The 27247-nt window shown below is 41.3% G+C and overlaps 1 protein-coding gene across 1 annotated transcript; it reads left to right on the top strand.

Annotated features, from left to right (window-relative positions):
• Nucleotides 1-2470: 2470 nt before the first annotated feature.
• On the top strand, nucleotides 2471-27247 carry DIO2 (iodothyronine deiodinase 2). The gene is made up of 2 exons (XM_077323392.1): nucleotides 2471-3312; nucleotides 20401-27247. The coding sequence occupies exons 1-2, from the start codon at nucleotides 3091-3093 to the stop codon at nucleotides 20968-20970; spliced, it is 792 nt and encodes a 263-aa protein (XP_077179507.1). The 5' UTR covers nucleotides 2471-3090; the 3' UTR covers nucleotides 20971-27247.

The following is a 27247-nucleotide window of genomic DNA, read 5'->3' as shown; positions in this document are numbered from 1 at the left end:
ACCAACTCTTCTTTTCCTCCTCTTCTGCCTCATCACCAGCCTCCACAGGCTGACTCCTGATGGAGAGTGATTCTGTGTGCTTGATCAATCTGTGTCAGAGAAAGGGTCTCGCATCCAAGGTTTCCTTGCCTGCTATCCATAGGATTAGTTCACTTGAACTGACATTGCCATGCTTGAGCTGTCTGTCCACAGTGGGCTATTCTTCTCAGCAAAGTCACAATGCTCAGTCAATGACAACGAAGTCAGTTTGGAAGGGGAAACAGATTGCAACTCCCCCTTCCCACAAAGAATTATGATTTCATAGGCAATTCCCAGGAAAGAAAACAATCTCAGCTTCAGGAAGTATGTAAGAACTGATTTACTAAGACACTGAGTCATTGATCAGAAGGTCTCTGTTTCAAATCTTGTCTCTTCCAAGACTCATGGGAACATACAGCTGGAAGGGACCCAAGGGGCATGTAGTCCAACTGGGTAATGCAGGCAATTCACATCAACCTCTCCCTTCCCTCTCCTCCAGCGACCCCTGCTCTTTGCCCAGAAGAACTCAGTAGGTGGCTTTAGACTAGCTACAGCTTCCCATTTGCAGTCTGGAAATTAGGGCATGGACCTTACCTTTGGCTACTTCCAGTGGAGGAAAAACCACTTAGAGGAAGTCTCCTTAGTATGGAAGAAAGCCTCAAACTTTGCTTAGTGTACATGCTCAGCACACACCAGTATTTGAACCCTGGAAATCCCTATACAAGTCGTAGCTATTATTATTGGATGAATGCTGGAGGGGAAGGCAAGCAAGGTCAAGTTCAATTTAATACTGTCAAGAATATTTTTTTTATATTGGCCCATTCTTTGTACTATCAGGATGCAGTGGAATATTTATTCCAAGGCACTTGGAGTAGTGTTTGTGAATGGTGCACATGAGTGTCTCACAGCCATCTTATGAGCTAGGCCAGGCCCAAAGTCAACTAGTAAGCTTCAAAGCTGACACAGGTATTTGAACACAGATGTCCCAAGCAATCAAGCCACTACCCCCACATTGAGCCCACACTATTTCTAAGAGATGACCTTTGGGGCAGATTTCAAGATGCTAGTGTGATACACACTATTTTTTCTCACTATTCTTTTGTATCTGATTTGTTTAATCCTTATCTCATGGTGTTTTATGTTTGAGAGGGCTGGAGTGGGTAGGGAAATAGAAGGCTTTTCAAATAATCACTCATTGAGAAATGATAAGATTGGTTCTAGTAAACCCAGTTCTAAATAAAGTTTCAGGTTCAGATTGTGACTTCACGCTGACTATAGGCATGCTACCAGCTTTCAGTTCTCTAATTTGTAAAATGGGGATAATCGATTTACCTGTCACCTAGGGTGCATGTGATGTATACGTAGTTGCCCTCCGTCCCTTGGGGTTTCCTTGGGGTATCCATGGGGTATCCATACATCCTAGTTGATGGGTAAATCGATTCTTCTCATTTTACAACTTAGAGAACTGAGGCTGAAAGACGATTACATGCCTATAAATGTGAAACCACAATTTGAATCTGTAACTATACTGAGAACCAGGTCAACCAGAACCAATCGTATCATTTATATATTCCAAATGTAACTATAGCATCTGCTTTGTCATCCTGCTGGAGCATTTGGATATACCAGTGGAAATATGGTTCCCTTGGACAGGAAAAGACTGGAATAAATCAAAGTATTATTCTTGGGTGGAGGGTTCTTATAAGTAAATGCAACCCTTTGAAGCAGCATAATTGGGATGTGTGAAGCACTCTGATTTCCATTATCTCTGATTTGGGGTCACTGTCAGTCAGCTGACAAACTTCAGTGTTAAAACAAAAATGGCGTGAAGACCTTGCTCTATTTCTCCTCTCTTTAATTCCCTTCCACATAAGTGGATGAAGTCAGACCTGGGTGTTCCTTGTGTTTCCTTAAATACCAAGAAGATGACAAAAGATATTTCAAACAGCCCATGCTTTTGTACTTGGTAGTTGTGGGAGGGAAATGTACCAAAATGTGCCCTAGGATGCATCATCTCACACACCTTCCTGGAAAACAGCACAAAAAGAGCAAAACAGTAATTTGGAGAGAGAGAGAAAAAATCCTACCAATGAATTAAAAATCATTTCAAACAATAGACGAGCACGTTTCTGCTGCACTTTCCATGCCATGTGAAAATATTATCCCAATGTTTGAAAACATTTCTGGAGAACAACACACCCACCCCAGAGGTAGCTGGAGAATTCTTTTCTTTTAAAACTACAAAGCAAAGTTCTTCCCTCCCCACTCCCTTCTCTTTCCTTAAAAAAAAGAAAAGAAAAGAAAAGAGTTTTGAGAATTTTACTTTTCTATTCAGTGCAGTCCTGGCCAAAGTAAAGCCCTCTTTTACATTGACGTCAAGATCTTTACTAAGATTAGGGTTTCATTTCTCTATTGCAGCAATTAGCCAGGGAATGTATAAAAGGCTTCAGGGAAGCTAGCTAAAACTCCAGAGGGAAAGCACTTTGTACCACAGACAGATAGGGAGAGGGAGAGGAAGCGGAGAGTGGCAGGAGAGAGACGGAGCCGAAGGGAGTGAGAGAACAGCAGAAAGTTTGTGTACAAAGACTTCCCCCCCCCCTCCAGTAATGTTTCACCTGATAGCTTGGGTGATAAAGGACTGAGGGAGCTGCTTACTTTTGTACTGAAAGAGCTGAGAGTTAGAGGGAAGTTAGCCGTGGTTCTGCGGCAGTTTTAGAACTGCAAAGAGTTGGCAGCATAGCTAGCTCTCGCTCGCTCGCTCTCTTTCTTTCTAATGGACTGAATAGGGCTACTAGTTAAGGGGGAAAACAGTTTGACAAGAGTTTCTGGGAGAATTAAAAAAACAAACTAAAAGCAGTTCAGGGTGGAAGGACTTTCACGCCGGCGTTTTGAGTTTCTTTCTTTCTCTTTTTTAAACCTGCCTTGTTGTATTGAGCCAGTTTTCTGCGAGGAGACAGGGGCACAATGGGTTTTTGAGAAGCACCTTGTGTTTTGTTTTGTTTTGTTAATGAGGATACAGGGCATGACCAGGGAACTCAAAGGAAGTTTTTGAAGAGCAACATCGGGAAAGAGATGGGTCTGTTAAGCGTGGACCTGTTGATCACATTGCAGATCCTGCCGGTTTTCTTCTCCAATTGCCTCTTCCTTGCACTCTATGACTCGGTGGTCCTCTTGAAGCACATGGTGCTTCTCCTGAGTCGCTCCAAATCTGCACGTGGTGAGTGGCGAAGGATGCTGACATCGGAGGGGCTGCGCTGCGTCTGGAATAGCTTCCTCCTAGATGCCTACAAACAGGTGGGTTGATAGAACTGGGCTCTTGGAGATGCCGGTTGGAAAGGGGATTGTGATTGACAATAGGAGATGCGTCTGAAGTTTAGCTTCAGACTGCAATGGAGGTAAGTTTCATGAAAGGAAGTATTGAGCGCGGAAGAAGCGGAGCCAGGATATGAATTCCTGATGCCCATTCAAGGTTCCAAAAACGTACAACTTCATTAAAAGTTCCTTTAAACTCTAGTTATGCTGTGTGGGTTTAGGTATTGTTCCTGACCCTGCTCAATGCTGTGGATTTCTGTGTGGCTTCCTATCTGTTCAGTAGCACTGTTGAGATGTTATAGATTTTTAGGGCTTCAACTGTTAATGGTGGTAATCTTTTTTTTTCATAGGAAAAAAAGAGACCCCCCCTCCATATAGAGATATAACATTATATGTATGCAAGGTAAAATGTCTGGGTTCCAGCATGTTTCCTTTGATTGTAACATAATTCATGGGGGAATGAATATGTGCAGAAGTACAGAGTGTATAAGCAACTGTACAGTCAGGATTTCCCAGCATTAAAATAACAACATTACTGATTCTAGATGTCCTGAAAAAGGAATGTTATATATATATATATAAAATACTTGGCACTTCCTACTGATTCCAGATGTCTAGACAGAACTGAAAGTAAACAGTCTACAAGGTGCCCATGCTAAACAGGCTGCTATTGTCCCCATTTTGCAGAATAGGAAAGTGTGGTGAATGAAGTTCATGCCAGAAAATTAGTTAGTTAGTTAGTTAGTTAGTTAGTTAGTTAGTTAGTTAGTTAGTTAGTTAGTGTGCTTGCTTGCCTGCCTGCCTGCCTGCCTGCCTGCCTACCTGTTATACTTGTAGGCCGCTGCTCCCAGCCTGCCAGCTCCCAGCGGCTAACAACAGATAAAATAATACAATGAAATCCCCACAAGCCCCAGTCCCATAACAAACTGTAACCATTATCTCAGGCTATTGCTAACAGTAGGGCCATTATTAGGGACATGGGTTCCATGCCGGATGAAAAGGCTGGGATGATGAAGCCCTTTGACATCTGTGCTTTGAAATGGATGTGGTGATTCTTGCTGAGCTTCACCAGTAGGAGCTCCACTAGGAGCCCTGTTGCCTTCAGCAGTCTTCATCTACAGCATGTGAGGATTGGGTTAACAGACTGAGGGACAGTGGAAATTGAAATGATCTTTCTTTTTTAGCTGCCAAACTGTGAGCTGATAGCTTGGTGTTTCCCCATCTCATGTGGAGAGGATCAAGAACACCCTTTTAAAATGAGAAGTTTAATGCTTTTATTGGGCTAAGTAACAATGAGAAAGCCTTAAGTTAAGGTCTTGGGGGGGGGGGGGACACTGCAAAGTCCCCAGTTTTTCGTATGGGCCAGTGCACCACTTTGGGTAGAAAACTGAAATAGCTGCTCTGCCTTATAAGAAGGCACTGATGTTGCTGTTCTCCCAGTAGTTCAGTCAATTGCTTTTTCTTACACTATTTAAATATATTGTTTGTTTCACTGTGAAAACTGCCATGAGTTTTCAAGCTGTTGTGAGATTGGCCTAATTCATCTGTTTAGCCCAGTTCATTCCCCTGGACACATAAATACTTCTTAGGAATTCCTTGCACCATGGAGAGCTCCCACAATTACATCAGGAAGAAGATGAGGTGGCTGGTACCCAGGGTTAAGGAGATAAAAGGTTTCCCACTTGGTATGTAGAGCTGGCTCTTTTTTGGGGTGGGGGAGTTCACGAAAGCTCTGTATTATCCCAAGTTTCTTCAGGAAGGCATCTAACTGGACCCTGTAGCATATGCTTAGAGCAGAACTCATGGGCTGAAAATAATCCACTGCTTCATTGTACCTAAACTCTACATACCCTAGATATCTTGGGTTTAGTAAGTATCACAGATCCCCTTAATAATAGTTTATATTCTTAAAGGCTACTATGATCTTCCAGAGTGCTGATTTGAAAGTTACTTTGCCAGGGATCCTACAGAGATGAACATCTATGCAGAATAAAAAGTGGATCAAAGCAATACAGCGGGTTAGTAGGATAGCCAGTGAAATAGAATGTGGAATCCTTCATCCCTTATTCCGGGTTGTTTGCTCCATATTGAAATTGTGAGTAGTTTGGAGTTCCTGGAAAATGACAAAGGAACAAAACTGCTGTTAATCATGGTGGTCAAAATGTTAGATATTTTCTGAATATCTTCTGTCAATCTAAAATGTCCAAAAGCAATAACAAAAGTCTATCATCTTTGTTTTCATATGCAGACAGCAATGGCAGAAAAACACACAAATTAACATTCTTGTTATGTTTTTTTCGATAGTTTGCACACTGATAAACCCATGAAAAGCAGGGACAACATTAATTTGAGGTATCTTTTCCAGCAGTTTATGCAGAGACATGAGGGGCATAAATCCCCTAAGAACTGGGCTTTGGGTTGTTATGAATGTTGGCTTGAAATTTTCCATGGGAGAATTGCACACAGGGAGCTCTCTAATATAGAGAATATGCACAACATTGTAGTTCTGCAGAAAGAGGGCTTGTCCAAAGAGATAGCATCTCCTCCTCCCTGTAGCCTGAACTGATAAGGGAAAATTAAACAGGTGATAATGACCTCTCCTTTTACAAGGATGCTTGCAGAGAGAAAGAATGTGACCATATGAGAGAGAGAAAAAAAATGGCAGAACAGGTAGAAGGGACTGAGTCAGTGCAAGGCCAGGCTCTGTGTGGAGAGCCTTTCTCTTTACCAGGCTTCCAGATGTGACAGAATTTAATTTGTCTTTCCCCCCTTCAATATAAGCTATGCGTGGACACCTTCAGCTTGCACTGTGGGCAGCAACCATGAGCAAAGGAGCTAAATTTAAAGGTGGAGAAAAGAGCATTATTTAATGGGCTTATTCAGCTCATGAGTAATATGTTGCTAATGCTGGCCTAGGTTGATTCATTAGCAGAGGCTGTTGGTGATTCTCTCGTGTTTGTTTAATTTTTTTTTCTCTCTCTATGTGTATTTTTAACCAGCTTTGGTACAATTTCTACATTCCTGCTGAACTTTGCTTTCTGATTTGAACCCCTGCCAGGATCTCTGTGTGGACTGTCACCATGCTGTTCCCTCCTTATCACTGGAATAGCGACCCCCAAGAGAGGTTCCTTCCAACAAGGCTAATTACCCTAATGAGGGTTAATGGTCTGAGTTTTTTAAACGAGGTGTCTTTATATTATAGGGGAAGAGTTCAAAGAGAGGACTTGTTTTGAAGGACCCTGGTGCTCTTGCTCCAGAGAAGTTCAGTAATGTTGCTGGGTGCCATCAGGCTGAAAAAGGCAGCTGAATTCCATCACATATTTACAGAATGATGTCCCTGTTGGGGAAACAGGACGATGAAAACCCCTGATTGTGTATGTGCAGGATGTCTACGATATTCCTAAATTATATAGGTCATCCAGCTGAGTGTCAATATAGACTTTGTGGCAGGCGGGCCTCCCAGGTTTGATCTATATACAGTGACATGTACACACATTTTTATACACACGCAGTATTTTTATAGTAATGCAGACAGTCTCCCACTGGGGCTCTTTGAAAAAATTGTTTTCCTGTACCAGCTTCTGCTTCGGTGCTATGGTGAGATTGATTTTATTAAATACCCAAAGGTAAGAGCAGACAACAACATCAAGGGGTTTAATGATGCATTCCAGTGGAAGAAGTGGAGCATTCTTTTGTGGCACTTCCAAGGCAAGTGCTGAGTATTTGCTAGAATGCCCAAACCCTGCCTTTTCATCTCAGTGTCTCCATATGCCGATCCCTAAGAAGTGGGTCTCTTTGGAATAAGAAACTCCAAAAGCTCATGCAGGATATGATGGATTTTCTTTCGTTATGCTGAGGCATGGTGATCCATATGGGAGTTGTTTGAAGCTCCAAATATTGCTATTGTCATTGCAGCCTGTATTTTCTAGAGTAAGGCCAAGAAGAAGAAGAAGAGTTGGTTCTTATATGCTGCTTTTCTCTACCCAAAGGAGTCTCAAAACGGCTTACATTCGCCTTCCCTTTCTTCTCCCGACAACAGACACTCTGTGAGGTGGGTGAGGCTGAGAGAGCCCTGATATCACTGCTCGGTCAGAACAGCTTTATCAGTGCTGTGGCGAGCTCAAGATCATCAAGATGGCTGCATGTGAAGGAGGAGTGGGGAATCAAGCCCGGCTTGCCAGATTAGAAGTCTGCACTCCTAACCACTATAACAAGCTGGATCTACATCTAACCATTAAACCAAGCAGGCAGGATGAGGGTCAGAACAGTGGTCTGTATACAGGCTTTTCGTACACATATAAAAGGTTGCAGGGTGTTTGGAGTATGCTCTGTGCTCTGTGTGGTATTGATGCTTGTCTAAGGTTTTTGAATTAGTTTTAAAGTCAGTATATTGGGGGAAGGGCACAAACAGTCTCTCCAATTCAGGGCTAGGAATGCCACCTCAGAGTCTCCCCTGGATGTTATTAATGCAGGCCCAAGTGGAAAGAATCCTGATCTTTATAGGTCCAGAGCTTAATATTCTACACTGATAGTCCTCAGCCACTCAAAGCCTTTTGTTTAAGATGGTTCGGTTGCCTTAGCTTAGGACATAACAATGCAAACCTAAACAGAATTATAGCCACCTAAGCATGTTTAAGTTCACTTAAATGGATGTGATTTGTCCCAAATGAACCCTAAGTGGTCCAAAACTAAATAGTGGGCATATCCAGTCAATGAATTTCTGAGATAATAACGTAGTATTTGAAGGCATGTTTGGCAGGAGGGGAAAAACCTCTTTCTATGGAGTAAGCTGTATGAGAAACTTAGAGAAAGCCGCATCAAGGATCAGTTTAGCACATTGACTTTCCAGCTGATCCCAGCTCTAGTAGCCCTCCCATAGGGATTTTATAAACCTGAGAGTGCCCCTCAACAGCATGACATCACATCTGGTTTTCAGTGCAAGTACATCAGAGCACTGTCATGATGTCGGTGTGCAGCCCTGTTTTTTTTTCTTTCTTTCTGCTGATGCTTCAGTGGCTGGCAGGCCACAAAGCAGATTGCTAGGAAACAGATTGCTTTAGGATGCTTTGGGCTGATCCTGCGTTGAGCAGGGGGTTGGACTAGATGGCCTGTATGGCCCCTTCCAACTCTATGATTCTATGAAACCTGGCAACGCTACTTAGTGTTCCTCACTGGTACACATTCTCTTCCAGTTGGAGGCAATATAGACACTTGTTACTGAAATTATGAATACCAGTAATTGCATATGAGACTAGAGTGGGTTCCCACTTTACAAGTGTTTTGCAAATCTTAAGGGTCTCTCCTAGGTCTACCAATGTTCGGGGGGGGGGGATGTCGTTCTTCTAGAATTATGACTCCTCTCCAGATCACACAGATCTATTCTTTTGTAGAAAAATGGCGTCAGAAGAGAGATTCTATGGCCTTTCTTCCCGAAGAGTCCCTCCCCCCCAAACTCCCCCTCCCTAGGCATTTCCCTATCCTGAATTGGTAACCCTAGTCTCTACTAGCCTTGGGTGTACAATTCCCTTCCTCAGTGTCACTATACTCTTGGTGGTATCTGAGGTCCGTTAGTACACTGGGGTCCAGTACACTGTAGAAGTAGCACAGAAGGGCTCCGTTTGTGAGCAGTGCAATCCAAGTCACCCTGCAAGAAGGCACTTCCCTGTACCTTCTCCTACTGAAATCTTCTGTGCCTCTCCTAATTGGGCAGCTGTGGCTCAGTGGACCTCTATCCAGGAACACTGTGGTGGGCAAAATGGGAATCTCTCACAAGAAGGAGAGCGGGCAAAAAAAGGGAGGTACCCCAAAACCTTCTCTTCTCTGCAAATGGAAATACCATTGGGATTGAGAAACTGCTGTTCATAGTAGCAAAACAGCATCTGAGGATCCAAGCTAGAGAATGTTAGTGTTTCAAAATGACATGAACCACCACATAGATAAATGTGAGGAAGCCTCAGGAAGGGAGGTTGTGTCAATGATCAGTTTTTTTTTTTAATCCTGCTAGCATCCAAGACATGGAATAGGAAACATATTTGGCTATTATTCATTGTTACTCAACTCACTTCTTCCTAGAGTGAAGCACTTACAATGCTTCCCAGAATGACATCCTGATACAACCGCTGCTCACATGAGATAGTGTTGCATAGTGTCACTGCAGAGACAATATTTACAAAGTCAAGCATCGCAAAATAAGGAATAATAGCTGGGCTTCTTTATGACTTTTTGTCTGTTTGACACGCCAGTGGGAGAGCATACTATTTTGGCAGGCTTTTAGGGCAGTGGAACAAGCCCTCTTAGCCTGAGCCCTTCTGTTTTCATCATCTTTGTTTGCTTTGGCCTGAAGTTCAAGGAAGTGCTTTTCTTTGTATTTCACAGCAGCAAGAGTATCTTTTGAAAGGAAGCTCTATTTAATTTTTCGCCAGTAGTTCTAGATCCCAAACAGACCTTTCTAACTTCTTTATTAAGAAACAGTAAGTTATTCCTAGGACTGCACTTAGGTACCATGTAGAGTGGAGTGAATTAATCTCCGCAGAATGTTAGGAACAAAAATCTACAAACTGTTTTTATAACACATATCGCAAATTGTTTCCTATGTAGTTTTGGGAGGCTGAACTTGATAACTTGAGCAGGGAATGTACTCTTTCCTATGCTTCCCCCCAAATCCACTGAAGTTGAAAGGAAAGGGTATCATCCTTGATGTGGGGTAAGGAGGTCATTGTCCTATTCAAGAACTTCCACAATCATCTCCAGAATATCACTGATATTATCCTTGACAAATGCATAATCTTCCCTGCACTAATCTTTGAGATACCCAATCTTATTTTCTTCTGATCTAGGCCTACTCAAAAATGCCTACTTTTTCTGAGAAGCTATCTGTCAGGCAGATCTAGGTCAATAGTGTTCTGAGATTGGTTGAAAGCTGTCCAATAAAATTTTGTTCTTCCAATTGAAACTAGCAAGGTTTAGAAGCCCAACTGCTTGTGGTTAGTGTAGAATAGATGGTCAAATAATATACTGGCTGAGATTATTATAAGGTCAGTCAAATTTTACAGGAATAGATCTTACCACCTGGCTAATTTTAAACCTGGCCTTTTTTCTTTCACCTTCAGGATCATCCTCCATGCAAGTTTCTCATTTCACTCATCACTGCTAATATACATGTGGCTAACTCCTCCTCCTCCTCCTCTTCCTGCTGTTCTATAGTCTCTTGATCACAGCCTGTGTTTCTTTTTCACACATCTACCAAACTCTAATACCTGCAGATTATCAGCATTAATCATTTTCTGTCAAAGAGTTGACTAAAGAAGAGGTCATGGCTCAATTTCGCTTTTCATGTGGAAGATCCAGTTTTTGTTTAAAGAATCTCAGTTGTAGATATTGGGAAAAGACCTTTCCTTCACCAAGTGTATGGAGAATTCGTACCAGGCAAGTAGACCATATTAAACTATGTTTGAGTTCAGTAGTATATTTAAAATCAACAAAGTTTTATTCAAGGTACTAGCAAAAAAATACAGCAGTCACTAGGCTGCCCATGCTTCCTTTCAATATTGCCCGCCAGCTTGCCAAGGTAAGGGGGCATATTGAAAGAGGCCAAAGACCACCTAACTGATGATCATGAATACTGCAGCAGGGAAGTCCCCTTAAATGCTCCTGGCCTTGGCTGGGAGCATTTAAAGGCAGCCAGATCCCTTCCCTGGTGTTACAGCTGATTTCGACAGCTGTACTGCATGGGTGGGAGCTCATTTTAAATGTTCCTGGCCTTGACAGGGAAAGTTTGAAGGCAGAAGGACCCATCCATGTATGACATCTGATCATGACAGCTCCCCTGAGTTGTCATAATCAGTTGTAACAGGGGGAACAATCCTTTTAAATTCTCCTCACCAATCTGTGAAGGTAGGTGGGAAGTGTTTAAATGGAGAGGACCCAGCATTACAGCCCCATGGCTGTCATGATAAGCTGTAATGCAGGCAGCATCCTCCCTTTAAATAAGCTCTGCCTGTGAAGGTGTGTGTTTGTGTGTGTGTGTGTGGGGGGGGGGGTGACTTGAACATTCCAAGGCTCTGCCTGGAGGCTTTGGAATGTTCAACAGGTTGTAGGAAATATGCACACTCAACTATGTAATAAACTTTCATACCTTGAATCAAACTTTGTTGGTCTTAAAGTTGCCACTGGACTCAAACTGGACTCAGACCAACAAGACTACACATTGGAATAATATTAAACTATATGAAACAATTACTGGATGTTATGAGGCAGGTTCAGATATTTTTAGCCGGAATGCAGTTAAGAGAGGACAGAGAGGTTTTGTTGCCTTTATGATTACCAATCAGCGTAACTAGGGTGCAGGATGTGGCTAAAAAGATACCATTTTGAGGAGGCAGTTCAAAATGATAATAATGACAGCCAACTTTGTGAGGTGGGCATGAACTCTCAGAGGGTGAGCTTTACTCTTTTGTTCCCTGTGAGTTCTCCAAGGACTCTGGTTGATTCTGAAACAATTTTGAATTAGGGTGAGGGATCACTACACCACACATATACAGTTTCACCTAATTCCTCCTCTAGTCAAAACCAGATGATTCTAGCTTCTGAGAGGTGAGGGACAGAGGGTGGAGTGCAGGAGCAGAGGAAGAGAAGGGTGGAGGCTCATAAGCAAGTAGCATCCCAGTGAGTGGAGGAAGAATGGGATGTTTAGCTTCAAGGCCTCCAGTTGCACCTCATGGGTGTGGTTTTTCAGGAATGATATACAATTTATGTAGCCTCTGACACAATCTTGGATTCCACAGGAAAAACAAACAAATACAATAGTAGCTATTAATTATCTGCCTGCCAATAGCTTATGAAAACTGGGAGGAAGCCCTGAGAAAGGCTTCTGAGAGGTTGCCCGTCAGTGAATGGAACAAAATCAAAGTGAAGGTCGTCCAAAGTATTTAAGAGCTCAAATGGATTCTTTACATAGCTCTAACACAACGTGACTCTGTTTTAAATGGCCAGTGCCATAGCCTGCTAATTATCTGACAACATCTATTTTCTGTAGGGAGTTGACACAATCTGCCACAGAGCTCAAAAGTGTCTAATGACAGGGCTTACAAACATAGGATCTGAAAAAGAGTTATGATTTTATCCCCAAAAAGTAAGGAGGAAGAAAGTGCAAATGCTGTTATGCTTTGTTCATGCGTGTTCGATGGGAAATGTTAGCACAGCAGTGGGAGTTCTATTTCTAGTTGGTGGCTTATGAATGGGTCTCTTTTTCCCCCTCCCTCAATTAGCTCTTTTTCAGCTTGCATGTAAAAACAAAACGAATCATTCTCTTGCCACTGAATGAAGCTTTAAAAGGATTTAAAATAAGTATTTGGGCAATGAACTAAATTTCTGTCCCTGAAAACACAAAAAAGAGAATGTATGAATATGAGACTAGAATGGTTGGATCAGAGCAAATGTCCCCAGCACCCATGTCCCCCAGCCCTCTATCTTTCCTCTCATAGTAGAAAACCTGATGCCCAACATCTGAGATGTTTACAAGCAGGATAAGTTGTTGAAAATCATCCAGTATCCCTGTGCTACCAAATCACTTCCATCTAATGGAGATACTATGGATGAATGACCTCCAAAATATCCTATGGTTAACAGCCTTGCTCAGGTCTTGCAGACTGAAGTCATGGCTTCCTTGATTAAGTTAATCCAACTCGTATTGGGTCTTCCTCTTTTCCTGCTACCTTCAACTTTTCCTAGCATAATTTTCTTATCTTCAGCCAGCTTGGTGTAGTGGTTAGGAGTGCAGACTTCTAATCTGACAAGCCGGGTTTGATTCCTCATTCCCCACATGCAAGCAGCTGGGTGACTTTGAGCACACCCCAGTGTTGATAGAGCTGTTCTGACCGAGCAATAATATCAGGGCTCTCTCAGCCTCACCCCCCTCACAGGGTCGCTTTTGGGAGTAGAGGAAAGGGAAGGCAATTGTAAGCCACTTTGAGACTCCTTCTGGTAGAGAAAGCGGCATATAAGAACCAACTCTTCTTTCCCAGTGAGTCTTTTCCTCTCATAATTTGACCAATGTCCAATAGCATCAGTTTAGTCATTTTAGCTTCTAGGGAGACCAAGCTTGATTTGATCTAGAACACACTTATTTGTCTTTTTGACAAACCACTGTATCTGTAAAACTCTTCTCCACCAGCATCCCTAACACCTGAGAATTGCTGATATATTGATACTCAATAAAGAGGCTTCACTTTAATTCTTATGCTCTTTGCTAGACCTGATTTTATTCCATGCCACCTGAGTATCAACTTATGCTGCAGCAATTAATTCACAGGTTAATTAATTAATTAATTATATTTATATACCACCCTCCCCAAAGGTGCAAGAAGAAATGCTTCCTTTTGTTTATCCTGCATCTGTTGTTAATCAGTTTCTCTGACAGATTCCTATTTCTTCTGTTATTTCAGAAACAGAAAGACTACAGCAATTACTTTAAATTCAGTAGATGTGATTACTTAAAACGTTGATAAGGGAGGTGTTCTAAACTTTCCTGTGGGCACTAGAAAGAATACAAGCAAAAAAGGCAGTTTAAAGGTTTATTGTAGCATAAGCTATTTTGGGCTATAGCCCCTCTTATCAGATACATGGAATGATTCCTCACAATGCATATACACACTCATACAAATATGCACATAGATTTTGCAGAGTTGTAAATAGATTTTAAATTATTTTAAAACATTTTCATGCTATCTTTCCAGGCAGTCCAGGTTCTCCAAGTTTGTAAATCATCAAAACATCATCATCAACATCTATTAAAATTGAAGGTCAGCCAAGCAGTTACCAAGCACAGATCCATCAAAGCATTAAAGCATTTCTCACACACACACACACACACACACACACACACACACACGTAAGTCAATTAATCAAAACAGAAACAGGTAGGAACATGTAACAGGTAGAAGGGTCAATGAGGCTCATAGAGAGAATGCCAAACAAAGCAGAAAAGTTGTCACTTGCTAGTGGACAAGTGATAGAAAGGTTTGATCAAATCTCCCCCTAGAGGGAATAAGAACACTGGATCAGACCAGTAGCCAATATAGTCCAGCATCCGATTTTACACCACAGCCAGCCATGTCCCCTGGAGGGCAAACACGGCATAGAGGCCGAGGCTCTCCACACTGTTCCCTCCCAGCACTTGTTTTCAGAGATTTGTTTCCTCTCAATATGGATGCTCCTTTCAGTCACCATGGCTAGTAGACATCAGTGGACCTCTTCCACTTCCAAAAATCTGCCTAATCCCCTCCCTGGCAGTGAATTCCACAGTTTAATTACTCATTGAGTAAAGAACAATTTCCTGTCAATTTCATTGGGTCTCCCCTATATCTAATTATGGGGGAGTGGGAAAAAGTATCCTCTATCCACTTTATTCATCCCACACATAATTTTATAAACTTCTACCATGTCTCTACTTAGCCCTCTTTGTTCTAGACTGCAACATCCCATCAGCCTTTCCTCATAGGAAAGGAAATACCCTAATCCACAACCCTACAGTTTTAGTGCCATGACTGAGAAAGCACATTCACTGGTCATGGCCCATCTAAAACCAAATGCTGGAGACAACTGAAGCAGGTCCACCAAAAGTGGTCAGGCAGGTTCATACGGAAGCTCTTTAAGTGTTAAAAGAGTCAGAGTGGTGGAGTAACATCTGGGAGACCCCAGGTTCAAACTCCATGAGGCCTGCTGGTGACCTTGGGTCAATTACTTTCTCTTTGCTAACCAACATTACAGGATTGTTTTGACAATAAAATTTGGAAGGAAGAATGCTGTAAATGATCCTAAACTCTTCAGAGAAAAGGTAGATTTAAAAAAAACAGATAGAAAAGATTTAAATGCTTTGAAATGCAAGATGTAAGCCTGACATTTGAATACAAAACTACATACAAGCTAAATACAGTGGCCATTCACATGATAGCAATAACACAGTCATCCCAGTTACTTTAGTAAATGTAATACCTGTCTTGGGTGAGACATGTATTTCAACACTGATGAATACAATTAAACTTACTGATACAATTTCATTCAGTAGTTTCACACTGGAGTCTTAGGGTGCCTAAAGAATCCTGTTTGCTTTAGCTCTAACAGACTCACATGCTCCCTGATCCATTTGTAGAAGGAATAAAAAATCCTAGTCCATTTTCTGTGTCAGCTGCCACGGAAAGCACACTGGGTAGCTAGAGGACTGGTTAGCACAAAAGTCCATGATTATGCTGGAGCTAGAGTTATTGCGTGTGAGGGAAATTCTCTGGGTTTGTTTCTCAGAGCAGCTCTCTTGCCTGCCTTTGTCTGTAATTTCAAAAGAGGTTTGGCAGAGCAATAATTTTTATTTTTTTGGATGACATTTCATTGTGGTGTGTTGTGGGTATCTTTCCAAGAGCTAATTCTGCCTCCCTTTCAATAATGAAGAGAAACAGCAGAGAAACAAAAAAGCCCCACAAAGCGAACGATCAGTGAGGATGTCAGGCCCATTCCAGAGCCTGCTGGAATAAAGAAGCTCTTTGGGAATGTTAGCGCTTCATCAAGACCAATTAGCAGGAGATGCTGCTGGTTGTGTTGGAGCATTAACTACTGGGCAGGGTTGGTTTTCTGGAGTGCTAGCGCTGAACAAGGCACCGACCTAATTACTCTAACTGCAAGAGCAGAGGAGGCCTTGTGAATGTCTGTTTGGCAAGCCTATCTCATTAAGGACGAAATCTCCTTGTGTTTGTTTGGGCTGCTAGGAGCAAAAAATTAACACGATAGGTAACCTGTGGCCATGAGATTTCCTTTGTTGCTGTGGGAAATGCAGTGACGCCAGTCATACTAGAGGAGGGCTTGATTACTTTCCAGAGAGGTGATGACGTGAAACCAGCTATTGTTTTCCTTCAAAAGTTTATTGTCTCCCCCTGGTTTGTAAGGTACTGCTCTTAGAAGACAGGCATAGAGAACACCCTTTCATTGTAGGAGAATAACTAAAACAATGCCTGAGCTCAAAGGGCACTTAGTACATGAATGGCCAAATAATAACAATGAGCAAGAGAACCAGGTGCTCTCCAACTTCCAGATTTTAAGAATCTATTCGTTTTTTTAATGATGTTATATAATATGTAGTGGATAGTGGATGGTTCAGATGGATGACACAGTTACATAGATGTTGCTTTGCTTTTTTACCCACTGGATAAAGGAAACACTGAGGTTTGTCACATGATCATTTTGTAGCCTGTAAAAATTGCATCTTGTATGTGCTGGGTGGGAAACCAGATGTTGTCTCGTGTTAACCCCACAAGTAAATCCAACAGGCTTTCATGAAAAGAGTCTGAAACGTGAAAATGGTGAACCCTGACAAGCAACTGGCTTTAGGCCAGTTTTAGTCATCTTCTGAACCAAGTCATCCTTTCCTTTCCTTTTTTTTTTCTTAACACACATTTCTTACACACCAGGAACTTGTGGTATACATGTATTTTTCTCATACTTCAGAAATTCTGTTTGAGAATCCCTCTGTTTCATGTTGTAATGAATAATAGACCAAATCACGTGATAATCCTGGATGGGTCTTAGAAAATGCATATGATAGCCATGTAATCAAAGGGATTGCCATTTCCAGTTATGTGTTTATGCTAGCACATCCTTAGTCATCAATACCCATGACTGGGCCATGTGAATAATACATCCTCATTTTGACCTGTAATAAAATAGTTCTCTATATTTTCATTATTTCCTAAACTCAGTAACTGGATTGTGAATATTCTCCTGGTGTTCATTGAAAGAATCCTACCTTTGAAGATCTGGAGCACAGATTTATTGGAAAAATAGAAGCATATGTAGATAATGGCAGAAATGTACATATGTTTCTATATTTTCATTATATTTACACTATATTTATATTAATATCTTGCCCTTTCATCAGCAACTGTTTATAACTGCTGTCATGGGATCATTTATTATTTTCATTTCTGCTCTGAAACATGTGGTAAAGACCTATATATTAGGTGGGACAGCTGTGGGGGGAAGCTCTGCCTTCTAAACTGAAGAATATCCAGTGTCCCATCCCTCCCTCCCCCAGCCACTCTGGCCAGTCTTCTGTAGATTCTTTATATCCCAGCCACCCACAATCAAATAAAAAGGGGGACACAAGTTTTAAATTAAAGATTGGTAGCATGTAAGCTAGATGTTGCCAAGAGCAGGGGTAGTCAACCTGTGGTCCTCCAGATGTCCATGGCAGGAGCTCATGGGAATTGTAGTCCATGGACATCTGGAGGACCACAGGTTGACTACCCCTGCCCTAGAGGTCTCTTATTTGGAAGCCTGCTAGACTAAGGCTCTACTTACATTTGAGATAAACAGATACCCCTGTTGACTTGGGTGGAGATTATTTATTTATTTATTATTACATAGAAAATGAAGCATTTAATCATGTAGATATGAGATGTGAATAATTTAGATGTAAATGTAAAGTTGGCTCTCAAATAAATAACCCCTGATTCTCCTTTCTCTAGACAGGGTACCTCAGCAGGTTCAAGGCTGCTCTTTTCTCTCACAGAGCACCTTACCACAGACCCTACACACACCAGTTAGGAATGATAGGCCCTTAACTGGATGTTTGTCCCAGTTGTCCATCCCAAACTAAAAGCCAAATACAAGCCTGCCTAAGCTCCTTTCAAGAGCCTCAAAATCCCTATTCAGAAAGTTAAAACGAAAAGAAAAGGTTTAGTCACCTTTCTTAAACTGAGACTGGCTAACCTCCTCCCATCCAGTGGAATTCCATGGATTCTGATTGGCTGACAATTGCTTAGATTTGCATGAGACCTAAATCATGACTGATTCAGAGCTCTGGAGGAGAGGCAGGAGTTTTAAGGATGATTGCTGCATACACTAGTGAGTTTTCTCCCTGCCGCCTCCCTCAATCTTGTGTTTGAATCTTTGGTCTAGCTTCTTCTTCTCACTTGCTTCATGCATCTGAGGCTGTGAGCTATGGTCCATGAAAGCAATAGATATGTTAGTCTTTGTGGGACCATAAAAGTCTTTGTGTCGTTTTGGCTGCAGCAGACTCACAGAGCTACCTATTGGGATATCTCATTAATATAACAGAGCTTTGCCCAGTTATAAAAGAATGATACTGAGTACAATAATAAATCTCCCAACAAGTATATTGCAAAAAAAGTAAACTTGCGTTTATTTTAGTAAATCCAGATCACATTCAGTTTGCAGTCAAAGAAAGAGAAAGGAACTTTTTAATAGAATCATAGAGTTGGAAGGGGCCATACAGATCATCTAATCCAACCCCCTGGTCAATACAGGATCAGCCTAAAGCATCCAGGATAAGTATCTGTCCAACCACTGCTTAAAGACCACCAGTAAGGGAGAACTCACCACCTCCTTAAGCAGCTGATTCCACTGCTGAACTACTCTGACTGTGAATTTTTTGCCCCTGATATCTAACTGTTCTACGTGAAGTTTACACCCATTACTGCAGGTCCTACCCTCTGCTGCCAACAGGAACCTCATCTAAAAAGTACTTCCCTTACCACAAATGCCCAACTTGTCCCGCATAATGGGTGTGAGAATATGAGGACATTGTATCTATAGGAGTGACCTGTGGAGATTTGTGTCTCCATGGAAGGCCATGTGAAGCAAGTAAGAGGACAAAGCAAGAGAGAGAACAGAGGTCAGAGGGCAGCTCCCAAATCAAGACAGAAAAAGGCAGCCAATTCAAGGAGATGACACCTACATACACTTAACATAATGTAGAACACACACACCCATACACTGATTTCCAGGCATGCTGAGTTGCTCACTGCATTACCTACCTGTGTTTTTTTTTGCTTTGAAAAATAATTTTGAACTTGATTGCCTACTGCAGGGGTAGTCAACCTGTGGTCCTCCAGATGTCCATGGACTACAATTCACACAAGCCCCTGCCAGCGTTTGCTGGCAGGGGCTCGTGGGAATTGTAGTCCATGAACATTTGGAGGACCACAGGTTGACTATCCCTGGCCTACTGGGTCTCATGCTATGAAACTGTTAATTTGCAACCAGAGCTATAGGAAACATGTTCATATAATATTTCATAATAAGAGTGGGAGAATGAGATAGAAAGAAAACTGAACAAGCCCAAATTAATATTATGGGAAATTACATGATGGTGAGTATTACCGGAAAAGTCAAAATGAGCTTCTATTTCCAATAGGATTTACATAACACCATTTCAGTCAGAGACTGCAGATTAGATTTCAGAAATCAGCTAATCTCCATAATTCTAGTTGATATAAATGTTTCTCTTTTATAGACAAAAGGATGAGGCACTGATAAATTATAAAGCTTAGCCAAAATCATCAAATGCATCAAAAGGAGAGTTAGAAAAAAGTCAGAGAAGCTTGGTTCAGTTGGAACAGCAAGGCAGAGTTTGTGGGTATAAGAATGAGTCCAAGAGATTCTCCAGGGCTTGTGCTCCTTCTTCCTTTTCCTCTTACACGCCAGGAAGACATTTAGAGATTTCTATGTTCATGGCTATAGTATACCACAGCAAAGTTTTCCATCAATCTGGGATTCCAAGCTAGGAGTCATTTTGAAAGTAACATTTAGCTACAGTTTCCTGAAAATCAAGAAATGTGTAAGTAGTTGGCACTATGTAATTAGAGGAAGGAGTACATGAACCTGAGATTTCCCAGAGTTTAGAACAATATCAGCTAGAGATCGGGGGGCGGGGGGTGGAATTCACAGAGTAGTTCAGCAATGGAATCCAGCAAAGGAGGTGATGACTAGTCTTGAAGTAGCTGCTGGACAGATACTTTTACTGGATGATTTAGGCTGAGTCTGCAATGAGCAGGGGGTTGGACTAGATGGCCTCTATGGCTATTTCCAATTCTATTATTCTATATAATAATCATGAAGTATGGTTTTGAACTATCTGAATTTATCCTGATTTTGCCACCTATAAACAAGATGGGGAAACAAAAGAATTGCTGTTTGAGCAACTCACTGTTAATTGTTCTGTAAAAGCAAACCGGAAAGATAAGTGGCAGTGGATCACTCTAACTTATCATATCTTTCTTTTAGGTGAAACTGGGAGGAGAAGCTCCTAACTCCAATGTGATTCACATCACTAATGGCACTGATGAGAACACCACCAGATGGAAAAGCTCCAGTGGGAAGTATGGAACTGAATGTCACCTTCTAGACTTTGCTTCTTCGGAGCGTCCATTAGTGGTCAACTTTGGCTCAGCCACCTGACCCCCCTTCACAAACCAGCTGTCAGCCTTCGGCAAGCTGGTGGAAGAGTTCTCCAGTGTGGCTGACTTTCTGTTAGTCTACATTGATGAGGCTCACCCATCAGACGGCTGGGCTGCTCCTGGTGTCTCATCCTTCTTTGATGTCAAGAAACACAGGAACCAAGAAGACAGATGTGCAGCTGCTCACCAGCTCCTGAAGCGTTTTTCTTTGCCGCCTCAGTGCCAGATTGTGGCAGACTGCATGGACAATAATGCCAATGTGGCATATGGGGTCTCCTTTGAACGTGTATGCATAGTACAAAGACAAAAGATTGCCTACCTGGGAGGTAAGGGTCCCTTTTTCTACAATCTCCAAGAAGTTCGACTTTGGTTGGAGCAGAACTTTATGAAGAGATGAACTTCAGACAACGTCAGGAAGAAGTGAAATCCAAACTTACCAGAAGAAGCTAGGTTGATAGTACTGCCCCTCTAGAGTGGTGAAGAAGGGAAAGGAACTGTACTGTTTTGAATAGGCCTTCATGACAAGGTCAAATTAATACAACAGGCAAAAAAATCCCATAATATGCTTGAGAATTGAATTCCCCTTGGCTGCCCAACAGAGAGTTGAGAAAAATTGTACCTTTAAGGCTGCTAGATGGTTGCAATGATATTTCTGTGCTTTGAGTAGATGACTACTGTGTTTGATTCAGGAAAACATTGCTTCCTAAAAACAAAAACAACCACCTCTCTCCAATTTGGAGGCTCAGCCATGACCAAGACCAAGGGAAAGCTCTTTATCCACTGGTGCTTGAGGTATGTAGTTGTCATAAATAGCCATTTTTGTAATAGAGAGGTACGATATTATAAATCATACAAATTCCAGCATCCTCTACAAACTGGCTTGTCAGTCAGTTGTCCTTATTCATTGTAACTAGAAACTTGTGTTCACAACTGGAAAACTTCCTTTGCAGCATAGTCTAATTACAATCCTGTAACCTCTTAAATCCAGTACAGATGAATTGATGTCAGATGATGGAGTAAAAGGGTTCTAAGATGTCAGGTTATATTGTCACATTTGAGCCATTTAACTGTGGCTTCAGGTGCTAATAGAGCATTACAGATGTTACAGTAGTCGCCAATGTGGAAATGACTCAAGCTATTTTGGGATCTCAGGTCATACCCTGCAAACTAGTTTTCTTATACTGTGGTGGCTGAGAAGTCCATTGTGCATTAGACTGATTCAGACAACCCCTATGCTTATCAACGTGTGTGGCCCTGCATTGGTGCATTGGCAAATGAGTCTTGCATGTGTGATCTCAGGGGTAAGACACCCTAAGACAATGCCTCTGAACCCATGAGTAAGGACCATGGGAACATGTCTTTAAAGCCACAGAAATATTTTTCCTGCATGGAGACAATTTCATGTCGTGAATAATAGATATAAACTGAGTGGGAAGTCACTGCATGAACCACAAGGCAGTCTCTGTTGGACAGAGGAGAGAACAATTGGGCATGTGGCAGTCCTTAAGGGGAGAAACAGGAAGGAAAGTAAGGCAGCATAAAGGTAGAGCAGAGGGGGACAAGTGCAAGAAAGAGTCTGTTGCAGAGGAGCCCAGTTCAAAACTTCCAACATTGAGACTGCACAGACTTACCACTGTTGTATCAAGTGCAAGGGTTTGCAGTCACACAAGTCCTGAACTAGAGCTGAACTCAGTTAATGCTTGCCCTGAATGCATGGAATTGAAACAGTTTATTTATCAGTATGCTTGCTTCCTTTCCTAGAGAAAACAGCAACAACCCAATGCAGTTAGAATTAGGAGTTACTGTGTGTTTAGGCCTTTTTAAATATATATATATATATATACACACACATACACACACACACACACATATATATATATATATATATATAATTTATTGCATTTGGAAACAGTGATGCAGAAGGTGTATTTTTGTGTAAGGGGGAAAGAGGGGAGGGGGAGGGGGTTACACACTACTTTACCTCATTGATATTGAAACTTAGTTAAATGTGGTTTGCGTCAATGTATTTCCTCCTAGGAGCCTGCAATTAGTTTTTAATCATACTTGTTGGTTGAGGTTAGTTCAGCATGAAAAAGGCTTCAGCCACAGGGCCATTGAACTGCAGTGCTACGGCAGACCAGCGCCTTTGCCCAACTTCCATGACCTAGGAAACATTCCTCTGAGTAGCAGAGCTGTTGCCCTTGTTCCTCATTAAAAGGTGGTTGAGGAGAACTAGTTTTGTGAATGGGCTGGATTTTCATGAGAGTGGGATCATGTGAAGTTGTTTTGAAAAACGCTGACACTTGGAGTTCAGTCTAACCGGGAAGTTCATCAGCATAGGGTTGTGATCTCTGGGTTGGAAAATACTATGGATATCAGGTTCCTTCTGGCCACTGGTGGTGGATGGGGAGGGGCAGGTTGGCCAGAGCAAGGTTGGAAAACTCCTGGAGATTTTCAGATGGAGCCTGAGGAGGACCTCAGAGGGGTACAAGGCCACACAGTCCATACTCCAAAGCATCAATTTGCTCCTGGTGAACTAATTTCTGTAGTCTGTAGATGAGCTGTAATTTTTGAGTATCTCCAGTTCCCATCTGAAGGCTGGCATCCCCAGTAAATACCTGGAGATTTTGGGGGTAGAGCCTCAGGAAGGCAGGGATGGGGAGAGGAAGGACCTCTGCAGAGATAATGCCACCCTCCAAAACCACCATTTTCTTCAGAGATATTGAACTCTATTTTCTAGAAATCAGTTTTAATAGTGGGAGATCTTCCAGCCCCGTCTGGAGGCTGGCACAAGCTCCATTGAAATGAACAAAAAGTTCACAATATCACAAAGGAAGAAAACATCCTCATGGCTTGTCAACTTGGTTTTGAAGTATTCTTTCTTTTTGTGTAACATGAAGATTAGGAAGGAAGGCAGATGGCCTACAAGCCTATTTTCCTTGATTGTTTTTTTTTAGTGACACTCAAAGTCTCCCCTTCCATAAGTGGACAATGTTGCTTTACTCCTAGTTTCAGCTAATGCACAAAGGCATGCTTTGAAATATGCTTCTCCATACTGCAGGTATGCAAACTTGACCGTAAGATATGAATGATATTTTGCTGACAATTCACCTGCGTTCCTTCCCTTCCTTCTATGTTCACACTGCACATGAGCACACAAATACTGGTCAAGAATGTCAGAGAAGCTGTGGGCAAATGAACTTTCAAAAGCAGGTAGCCAGAGGGTGAAGAGATGAGGAAGATATTGTTACAAGAAATTTATAGACAGGTACCATGCTGGTCTTTTATCATTGTAAGAAGAAAAGGGCCATACCAATGAAGAAAATAGGGGAAAAAACAATTGGGAAAGAATCTTTAATATTTGTGAAACCCCAACATGTTTCACATCAAGCCATATCGCTTCCCATTCTAAGTAGAATGTTACTTGCCCTTCTGTAAGTATGAAACTGAGATTCTGTCCCCGCAAGCACAAATTGTTTCCCCCCCCCCCTATTTTCTTCTTTTCTCATTGTGGCACAAGACCTTTTGTTTGGCATATACATCCAGATGTATGCTTTATAAATAATCACCCGGTGTGTAGATTCCTAACAGGCTTTAATTCTAAAAAGTTGCCTTTTCTAGATTTTTATATATATTTGTTCTTGAATGCTGACTTTATTCATGCAGCGATCATAATAACAGTAAATTTCTAACCCAAGTTACTCAGATATCCCATTGATTTCAGTGGGGCTTACTTCTAGATGAGAGTTTTGGCAATTAAATCTAATTTACTGAACTCAGATTCCTGTTTCCAATAGTCTGCCGGATGGAAAAGCAAGGATGATTTTTTTTGAGCCTCAATTATGGTTGATTTCATGATAGTTCATAAGAAGCTGATGGATCTTTGACCCAAACATTCAAAGATTATCCTTAAAAGCTCAATACGATGGAATAATACTGAATTCATACATCCCATTCATTCATGTGCTTTATTCTGCCATTGAACTCAATGGAGTTAATACTTTGTTTAGTCTTATCTTAGCCATATCCCCCTTCACATGCTTAAGTTCCCAGTTAAAGGATCACAGAGCCAATGAAATGAAAGACAGGTCAGAGAGTAGACAAATAAAGCTAGGTGGATCAATGGTCTGGCTTAGTTGTGTGTTCGTTTTGTCTGAGGTCACTGGAATGCCCTTGTCAGTTTTTCAACATCCACATGTAATACTTGATCTGATCAAAGGCAATCACATGTCTTGAAAGTGCTTGAAAAGACTAATAGAAGTGTTGTCTTTATCTGTGAGTGGCCATTAGAGGCTCAGGTTGCAGTCCTGTTCACATTTACCAAGGAAGAGACCCTATTGTAAAGACCTGGGATTGCTATGTCAGTGGCTTTTGCTACAACAGATTCCTCTGGGCATGACCAGTATATAATATCTGCTCACTGGGTTCATTCGCACCACACAGAATAATTTTCTGTGATCACTTTAAAATTAGTTGTCATATCTGCCCTTTGACTGTTCCCTTTTCTTGCCTTGTTGAGGAAAATGGAGCATTCAGTGCGATTTTTATTTTTCCTGCTTCATACAATCACAAACTTGTTTTATTTTAATTTTTTCTGCCTAAGTCCCTTCACATTTATGATCACTTTCATCCCATATCTGTTTCTTTGGTAAATGGTTTCTTTTCATGTTGTAGATGGAAACAAAGAAGACAAAGAGAATGACTATTCTGGATGGAGCCACAAATTGATTTACATTTTTAAGCTATCCTTTATATTCTTTCTTTGTGTATTTCTTAAACTTCTCAAAAATAATTTTGTCAAAACTTCCCTTTCCTTCTCATTTGTGTGTTTTGGAAAGAAAAACTAACACATTCCCTGTGACTGTTGGGACATACCTTAAACTCACAAGAGGGATTGTGAGTGACTAAACTCTAATACCAATTTGCATATCTAAAGTCACAGCAATTTTGCATGGCTGTTTTCTTCTTTTTGGATTTCTATTATGCTGTCCTTTTTGTGTGCAAAATGTTTGTTATTCATAGCTGTGTGTTCTTCGCACAGTGCGAGGATTAGAAAACCAGCTTCTGTCAACAGAAAATCCATTGGCTTTCTTTCTCTCCCAACAACACAAATCTCTGACCCTTTCCACTAACTTAATTATGCCCATCAACCTGTAGAGCTATTATAACAGGAATTCGTTTTGTTTAAAAATTGTATAAGAAAACAGCAGACCAAAAGGCTGAGGAAGTTATATTTTTTCCCCTTTAAAATTAATTTGGAAAGAGGAATTTTAACATTATATTTTACTGTTGGGCTACAGTTGCAAAATTCTTTGTTTTAGGAAAAGGCTTTGCATTCCTTGGGTGTGACCCCCTTACTGTTAATGAGAGACATATTGTCAGCATTAGACCATCTCTTGAAAACAGCAGTATAGAGTGAGAGTAGGAGAGGTTGATAATATTAGACAGACAGGCTTCAGGATACATATGAGAAAGTGTTCTTGAAATTAGCACATGCTCTAGTGTTAATTGTTCGGGTGCATTATGGAACGGGCTTTGTTCAGAAGCAGGCTACTGGATGGATCTGCCATATTAGGATCTGGTTGCTATGCTTCTTTGCTAAAAAGGTCTCTGTGTCATTTCCATTATTGTCCTACAAACAGGAGGTAATTCCCTGGCAAATTACCTTTGAGAAGGACCAACTGTCTTGCCTTGTCATTTGAACTTCAAGTGTCACCGAAGGGATGAGAAACTGAACTGAAAAATTACAGGGAAAAGTACATGTTGAAAAAGTGCACTGGGTTGTAGCAACCTAATGTAGCTACCATTGATAAGTATTCTAAGAAGTAAATCGATAATGTAGCATCCACATTAAGCTAGTTACAGTTCCAGAAACTAATTTTTGAATGATTTATAGACTTGTAGAAAAATAGATTTCACTTACCACTGTGTAATTGGAGCATCTTATTTCTGTTTTGTGCTTGGGCCAGTACAGATTTAAGGCCCGAAGGCAGTGGATGAAACTCAGTGCTACTTAAAAAAAAAAGTATTCCATACTTGTGCATGAAAGTTTATGGTAGGATCACCTATTTGGAGGGAAACTAGTATGAATAGTATGTAAAGCTTCTCATGAACTTAACCAGTATTTTGTGTGCGGCCTTTTGTGCTGCTGGATGTTGGACTTAGCTATTCAAAATCTGCATTCAGTAATATAACCAAAGCAATACAAGATGTACCAGGTAGGGAATACTGGCCAGTTTTATTCAGCTTCCCACTGTGTGAGCTCAGGATTCATATTGACCAAACTTTGGCTGGACCTAAGACTTGGTATGCAAGGATGAGAGATGAGGATGAAGCAGAGATACTGGTGTCTTTATGAAGATCACTGACAAAAGAGTGACTCTACTCAGTTGGTGTTCAGATGCTTCCACACTGGCATTTCTCCTTTTTTGCCTTGCTATCTCTACCTTCAGAAATGGGAATGCATTTGAAATCCATTAATATGAGTCCTGGGTAAATATGGTGGGAAGCCACTTGTTTGTGTGTATGCATGTATCTTTGTTTAGACATCACAAATACACTCTGTAGAACAACCAGCAAAAACGTTACATTATTGGTGCTGCGTGGACCATGTACTTTATAGAACTGTTTTTTCCCCCTTGTATTTTAATAAAAATGGAAGAAAAAGAACTGGC

This window comes from Paroedura picta, chromosome 2, assembly GCF_049243985.1.
Source record: "Paroedura picta isolate Pp20150507F chromosome 2, Ppicta_v3.0, whole genome shotgun sequence".
Taxonomy (NCBI): Eukaryota; Metazoa; Chordata; class Lepidosauria; order Squamata; family Gekkonidae; genus Paroedura; species Paroedura picta.
Note: the sequence above shows the minus strand (reverse complement) of the source record. Positions and strands in the feature narration are given on the sequence as shown.